Source organism: Doryrhamphus excisus, linkage group LG17 (genome assembly GCF_037039965.1).
Source record: "Doryrhamphus excisus strain RoL-2023G ecotype Guam linkage group LG17, RoL_Dexc_Guam_v1.1, whole genome shotgun sequence".
NCBI lineage: Eukaryota > Metazoa > Chordata > Actinopteri > Syngnathiformes > Syngnathidae > Doryrhamphus > Doryrhamphus excisus.
This window is the reverse complement of record NC_136373.1, coordinates 2,669,514-2,677,848: the sequence shown is the minus strand read 5'-3', so window position 1 is coordinate 2,677,848 and position 8,335 is coordinate 2,669,514. Positions and strand designations below refer to the sequence as shown.

The following is an 8,335-nucleotide window of genomic DNA, read 5'->3' as shown; positions in this document are numbered from 1 at the left end:
TATCTTATATTACCTTGTCTTACCTTATCTTATATTACCTTATGTCATTTCTCACAACAGCAACACAGTCAAGGTAATGTCACCACTGACATTATATTATATTATATTATATTATATTATATTATATTATATTATATTATATTATATTATATTATATTATATTATATTATATTATATTATAATTTTAATATTTTATTATATTTGTTTATATTTTTACATTATTTATATATATATTATTTTATATATATATTTATATATATTATTTTATGTTCTATATTATTATTATTATATATTATATGTATTATTGATATATATATATATATATTGCATACATATTATATATATATTTGGATGTTATTCCCATAAAAGTATACATTTATTTCCATAATATCAACACTTTATTCCCATAATATTTGCTCTTTATTATTAATCATAATATTATACCTGTTTAATACATCTCTAATACATATATAATACACCTCTTATACATGTTTAATACATGTTTAATACACCTCTGATACATATGCAATACACCTCTTATACATGTGTAATACATCATACATGTGTGTAGTATATGTGTGGTGTATGTGTATTACATGTGTAGTAGGGGTGTGCAAAGCAGCTGGTATTTGTATTTGTTGAGATGAGAAAAGTATTTGTATTCAAGTAATTGTTCCTGAATACAAATATAAAGTATTTGTTCAAATTAATTTTTCATAAAAAAGTAATCATTCATGCCGTTGCGAATACCATATTAGGGTCCGGTGGTATGTATGGTGTATGTGAAGTACAAGTGTAGTACATAGAGTACATAGTATATGTATGAGGAGGCTATAGGAATGAGTATTGATTAGGTATGGATTAGCAAGCGTCCAATGAGTGGGCTTTGTTGTTGTTGTTGTTGTGTGTTTTTTTTAAGCCTATTTAATATTTTTTGCCACGTCCAGGTAAGCAAACTCAATTTCGGTGTGGGCGGGGCAGGTGCTGGTGAACTCCTCCCTCTGGTAGGCATTGTCCAAGTAACGGCAGAGGGCCGCCATGTCGGCCGGAATGTCAAAGCCGCGGTATTTCTTGGCTACCACCTGGAATATGAACGTGAATGAGAACCATCATCTTGCACATCATCTTCACACGTGAAGCGCCAACCTTGAGGATGTGGAGTTTGGGTAGCAGGTTGCAGTCCACCAGGGTGAGCTCGGGCCCGTCCAGGAAGTTCCTTGTGGACTCGGGGACATCTCCCGGGGCATCGGCGTCAAACTCGTCGGGGAAAGGCGTCCGCAGGAAGACGTCCAGATGGCGCAGAGACTTCAGTAAGGCTTTCTCCAAGACTGAACACAAAACAACCGTGAGACGGAGGAAGGAGGTCTTTCCAACTTCCTGTTTGAGTGCTGTGTCCCACCTTCATTGGTGTCCTTCCTGCCGTTCTTGATGTACGCAGAGAACTTGGCAAAGATGTCGATGCCCGCCGTGTTGGACTCAGCATGCTTAGCCGCCAGCCGGGGGTACCTGCCCGTACCATCGCATGTGGTACAAGTTATTACTACCATCATATACTTCATATACATGTACATGTACTTCATATTATCATTATTGTAGCAGCTTCACTTTTTTTTCCTCTTTATTTCTATTTTCTTCTTACATCATCTTCACAAATATTCTTCTCATAATATTTCACCTTATTCCCGTCATATGATCACTTTATTCCCACAATATGATCACTTTATTCCCATATTGTGATCACTATATTCCCATAATATGATCACTTTATTCCTATCATATGATCATTTTATTCCCCTAATATGATCAAATTATTCTATAATATGATCACTTTATTCCCACAATATGATCTCTTTATTCCCATAATATGATCACTTTATTCCCATATTGTGATCACTATATTCCCATAATATGATCACTTTATTCCTATCATATGATCATTTTATTCCCCTAATATGATCAAATTATTCTATAATATGATCACTTTATTCCCACAATATGATCACTTTATTCCCATAATATGATCTCTTTATTCCCATAATATGATCACTTTATTCCCATAATATGATCTCTTTATTCCCGTAATATGATCACTTCATTCTCGTGATATCATCACTTTATTCCCATAATATGATAATTTTATTCCCATATTGAGATCACTTTATTCCCATAATATGATCACTTTATTCCATCATATGATCACTTTATGCCATCATATGATCACTTTATTCCCATACATCACTTTATTCCAATCAAATAATCACTTTATTCTTATCATATGATCACTTTATTCCCATATGATCATCTTATTCCAATCAAATGATAACTTTATTCCCATAATATGATCACATTATTTCCATAATATGATGACTTTATTCCCATATTATCAATTTATTCCCATGATTACAATGACTACCCAGGATGACATTATTCCCCTAATATGATTACTTTATTCCCATAATATGATGACTTTATTCCCTAAATATTATGACTTTATTCCCATAATATAATGACTTTATTCCCATACTATCAAGAGGCTTTATCAGAGCGTACGTGTGTTTATGTACCGTGGTGGTGTCAGTTTCTCCTCCAGGAACTCCTCTATCTTGTTGACGTCCACCTTGACCTCGCCGTTGAAGATAATGAAAGGGGGGTTGGTACCAGGAGCCAGGTCCTGTAGGTCTGCAGGTTTCCTGGCGACACAGGACAAGACAAAACCACGTCATGTCAACCGACTGCAGAAGCGAACACGGCGCCACGGTTACCGCTTGAGGTCGACGGTGGTGACGTTGAAGATGACGCCTTTGAGCCAGAGGATCATGAAAAGTCGCTGGGAGAAAGGACAGTTCCCGATGCTCTCCCCGTCGCTCCCTGCCTACATATATACACACACATACATACAAATTATATCACATATACGTAAGCATCAAGTCTTGCTTTGAATAAGTAATACCTGTCAAGGTGGGCTTTTTATGTTTTTAGACCTTGTATTGATATAGTGTGGCTTCAACATGCTAACAGTTAGCATGCTAACATCGAAACTGCAGATGCTGTCCTACAGTATCCCTACATCATGCCATGTTTGTATTTGGCTTTAGATATAAGAAAATTAGCTCAAATACTAATATGCTAACAGTTAGCATGCTAGCATCAAAAGTGCCAAGGCTGTCCTCCAGTGTCCCTACATCATACCATGTCTGTATTTGACTTTAGACATAAGAAAATTAGCTCAAATGCTAACATGCTAACACTTAGCATGCTAGCATCAAAAGTGCCCAGACTGTCCTACAGTGTCCCTACATCATGCCATGTTTGTAGTTGACTTTAGACATAAGAAAATTAGCTCAAATGTTAACATGCTAACAGTTAGCATGCTAGCATCAAAAGTGCCCAGACTGTCCTACAGTGTCCCTACATCATGCCATGTTTGTATTTGACTTTAGACATAAGAAAATTAGCTCAAATGCTAACATGCTAACACTTAGCATGCTAGCATCAAAAGTGCCCAGACTGTCCTACAGTGTCCCTACATCACGCCATGTTTGTAGTTGACTTTAGACATAAGAAAATTAGCTCAAATGTTAACATGCTAACAGTTAGCATGCTAGCATCAAAAGTGCCCAGACTGTCCTACACTATCCCTACATCATGCCATGTTTGTATTTCACTTTAGACATAAGAAAATTAGCTCAAATGCTAACATGCTAACAGTTAGCATGCTAGCATCAAAAGTGCCCAGGCTGTCCTACAGTATCCCTACATCATGCCATGTCTGTATTTGACTTTAGACATAAGAAAATTAGCTCAAATGCTAACATGCTAACACTTAGCATGCTAGCATCAAACGTGCCCAGACTGTCCTACAGTGTCCCTACATCACGCCATGTTTGTAGTTGACTTTAGACATTTAGCTCAAATGTTAACATGCTAACAGTTAGCATGCTAGCATCAAAAGTGCCCAGACTGTCCTACAGTATCCCTACATCATGCCATGTCTGTATTTGACTTTAGACATAAGAAAATTAGCTCAAATGCTAACATGCTAACAGTTAGCATGCTAGCATCAAAAGTGCCCAGGCTGTCCTACAGTATCCCTACATCATGCCATGTCTGTATTTGACTTTAGACATAAGAAAATTAGCTCAAATGCTAACATGCTAACACTTAGCATGCTAGCATCAAAAGTGCCAGACTGTCCTACAGTGTCCCTACATCATGCCATGTTTGTAGTTGACTTTAGACATAAGAAAATTAGCTCAAATATTAACATGCTAACAGTTAGCATGCTAGCATCAAAGGTGCCAAGCTGTCCTACAGTATCCCTACATCATGCCATGTTTGTATATGACTTTATCATAAAACTTGACTTTAACATAAAAGGTGTATTGGATCCATGCAGGAAAGGGATCAGGAGAACAAGCCGAGTGTTGTCACATGCTGGAAAGATTTTGAGGTGCGTGTCCGTCTCACTGTTGGTTCCAGCAGCGGAAGTTTCTGGAAAAGCCTGGAATGAATTGAAGCTAAGCAGCAGCAGCTGGCTAATCAGCTTAGCCGTGGAGAATGCAAAGATTAGCTCTCTACCTCCAGGACCACAGCACTCCTACACATTCCACTCTTCATATTTTCACTGGCGGACCTGAAATGGCCCCCGGGCGGCACTTTGGACACTCCTGAGTTGGTTGCATATGTTGAAGGTTCTGTGTTGCAGATGTTTACCTTGACATAAAGGGAGATCTCATGGTCTTGGTCTGGTGGTGTTCCTGTGGTGTCTTCCTTGACAGGAAGCAAAGGTCGGTCCACAGCTTTGTTAGATGCCTCCTGCTTCTTCTCTGTGGGCTTCTCCCGTTGAGGGAAAAACGACTGGCCGTCTTCTAAAAGCACCACCCTCTTCTTCTTGGCTTGCCGCTCTCTCTTGTTGGTCAGAACCTCATTTTTGATGGCGGACTTCAGTTCCTTCATCCAAGCATCCCTCACAGGAAGACCGAGATCTTCCGTGGAAGGTTCTTGTGTTTTTAAGGAACTCTCCTTCCGGTCTTGTTGTGGTTGCTCTGTTTGAATCCACGCGTCGTCTTTTCTCCTCGTGGACAACAGCTTCACCTCGTTCCTTACTGGCTGTGGCTGAGGAGATGTTACTCCATTCTCCATGGCCTGCCTTAATTCCTTGACTCGACCATTTGTCTCCACGTCTAACTCATTCCTAACTGGCTTCTCTTCTTCTTGAAGCTCCTGATGTAGGACACATTCACCTTGAAGAGTCATCTTCAGGCCTTTGAGTTCTGCTATGTCTTCCACGTCATCATCTAAAACGGTCACAGGTTCTGCTTTCTCGTCTTGATGTAGGTCCTCTCCAAGGTCCGCATCCGTCTCCGGTCCAAGGTCGTGCTCGATTTCGTTTTGTGTCGCAGCCTCAACCTGGTGTTCAAGCTCAACCATGTGATCCGGTTCTCCATTTCCATGCGTCTCCTTGACTCCTCCTTTAGAACTTCCTTCCTCTAGTTGAGTCAAAGAAGATACCAGTGCAAGGTCAGGTGTGTCTTCAGTTTCCGGTCTTGGTTTTGCGTCCTTGTCTGAAGCAAACGTGGAGACGTTACCACCGTCCAAAATCTCCTTATCCTGGAGCTCCTGCCTTGAGATGCTGTTGATGGTTGTCTCCGTGTTCCTCAGCTGCATGGTCTGATAATCAGGAGGTTCCATCGGTGGAACATCAGGTATGATATCCCGACTTTCAGGAAAACCGCTTCTGCCTTCTACTTCCATGGCTACCTCCGGACTAGCATCTTTCTTTAGGTCCTCTGAACTGATGCATGTCTCGGAAGTTTCCAAGTCACCACCATCATGGATGTTCAGGGTATTTGCAGCAGAGGCTGGAACATCGAGAGCATCCTCAAAGTGGTCATGAACAACAATTCCATCTGTGGTCGGTGCCCCTTCAGGAGACGCCCGGGAATTTGTATCTGAGCCTTCAACACCAGGAGCGTCCTCAACGTGGTCATGAAGAACGACTCCATCCGTGGTCGGTGACCCTTCATGGGAATTCTGGGAAATTGTATCTAAGGCTTGAACACCTGGAGTGTCCTCAATGTGGTCATGAAGAACGACTCCATCCATGGTCGGTTCCCCTTCATGGGAATGCTGGGAATTTGTATCTGAGACTTGAATGTCGTGAGCGTCTTCATCCATGGTTATCTGGTGATCTTCTAATGTTCTGGCATCTGTTGTGACTTCCTGGCCTTCACCCAATGACCTACAGTGCGAAAGACATTCGGGATCAGTATTTGTGGGGTGGGGTCTTTCCGTGGATGGCGAGCGTTCCTCATTCCCAGATGGTTTATCTAGTTGACCGTGTGCTACAGTTCCAGCTTCTTCTGCGTCCTTGTGTTGGTTTTCATCTTCTACCAGTTGGGAAACGTCACAAAAACTTGGAGTTCTGAGTTCTTCCCCGTCCGGGATTCTAACCTCCTTCTCAGTCTCTTGGTCTTGGTGGCTAATTCCATCCAGGTCATCCATGTTCTCCATTTGGACCACAGCTGAGAAACAAATCGGGTTTTCGGCGGTCCGTATCGCTTTTGTATTTGTGCGTTCTTCCTGGATAATCCCCTCCTCTCCGTCGTTTTCTAGTTTGGTCTCTGAAACCGGAATGCCGTCGCTGGTCACAACATAATCCTCAGTCCTGATGGCTGTCTGCGGTTCTTCCGTATCTTCTACAACTGTGCTCACCTGCCGTTTGTTTGTGTCTTCTGCATTACCTGACTCTTGGTTGCCCTCAACTTCCTGTTGCACACTCTGGATTTGGAAGTCGCACGGCTCACCAGTCGATGTGTGGAAAGCTTCTTCTTCACCTTTTGGTTGTGGCGGCCTTCCTGCATCCTCGTCTTGCTCCTTTGTGGCATCGCTTTGCATCAGCAGCGTCGGGAGGAGTCCTTCTTCAGCTTCCTCTGGACCTTCTGCTCCAGCAGCTCCAGCCATCAGTAGAACGTCTTCACCCACCTCCTCGGCGACTTCCACCTCCTCATCTTCTCTGTTCCCGTTTTCTCCTCCGCTGGGTGTGTTTGCATCGGAACAGAAAGCCAGCGGACTGTGAACCACGGTTGAGTTTGACAGATCCGGGTTGGGCCACAAGTCGGGCTGAGCCATTGAAAAAGTGGACTGGAGATCAGTTGGCGCTCCAGTAAAGAGTCCAGAATCCAAAGACACTCCAAGAGTTTGCTCGGTCCAGAGTTTGTGTGGCATCCAAAGTGGAACGCAAACCTTCTGAGTGGCGGAAGATCTGTGTGAAAACGCTTGTTTGGCACAAAAAGGAATGAGCTGTAGTTGCTTTCTGCCTGTTGCACACCAAACAACGTAGAACAACTTGAGAACAGTTGAACAGTCACTCTCTCTCTCTCACAACCTCAGACTCCATCTGGAGGATTAAATCCAGCCTGATCCCCACATGACTGGGAGCTTAAACCCCAGTATAACTTGACTTCAGGTCCTGCACACTCACTAATAGTGCAAGGCAAACACAAACGCAGGAAGTACGTGAACAATTGCTACAAACATAATTCCGTTTGACAATAAAATATATCCGTAATATTCCCAATGTCCTCACATTTGTCCACAGATGATCATGCTACAGTACCATTGCAACATAGGGCCGTGCATTATTGTACTACAACATAAGGTGATGGTCATGGATCAACGATGCAACCATTGCAACAGGGGGCTGTGCATTATCATGCCGCAACATGAGGTGATGCCTTTGGTTTAATAACAATTGCAACATAGGGCTGTGCATTATCATGCCGCAACATGAGGTGATGCCTTTGGTTTAATAACAATTGCAACATAGGGCTGTGCATTATCATGCCGCAACATGAGGTGATGCCTTTGGTTTAATAACAATTGCAACATGGGGCTGTGCATTATCATGCCGCAACATGAGGTGATGCCTTTGGTTTAATAACAATTGCAACAGGGGGCTGTGCATTATCATGCCGCAACATGAGGTGATGCCTTTGGTTTAATAACAATTGCAAAAGGAGGCTGTGCATTATCATGCCGCAATATGAGGTGATGCCTTTGGTTTAATAACAATTGCAAAAGGAGGCTGTGCATTATCATGCCGCAATATGAGGTGATGCCTTTGGTTTAATAACAATTGCAACAGGGGGCTGTGCATTATCATGCCGCAACATGAGGTGATGCCTTTGGTTTAATCACAATTGCAAAATGAGGCTGTGCATTATCATGCCGCAACATGAGGTGATGCCTTTGGTTTAATAACAATTGCAACAGGGGGCTGTGCATTATCATGCCGCAACATGAGGTGACAATTGTGGATGAATTGCTCAATTGA

General features: G+C 42.1%; 1 protein-coding gene across 1 annotated transcript; it reads right to left on the bottom strand.

Annotated features, from left to right (window-relative positions):
• Positions 1 to 388: 388 nt before the first annotated feature.
• LOC131137650 (uncharacterized) lies at positions 389 to 7,384 on the bottom strand. The gene is made up of 6 exons (XM_058085838.2): positions 4,714 to 7,384; positions 2,763 to 2,872; positions 2,565 to 2,690; positions 1,400 to 1,506; positions 1,147 to 1,328; positions 389 to 1,082 (listed from the first exon to the last, which is right to left on the bottom strand). Exons 1-6 carry the CDS (start codon positions 7,225 to 7,227, stop codon positions 921 to 923), a joined length of 3,201 nt encoding a protein of 1,066 aa, XP_057941821.2. The 5' UTR covers positions 7,228 to 7,384; the 3' UTR covers positions 389 to 920.
• Between the last annotated feature and the right edge of the window lie 951 nt (positions 7,385 to 8,335).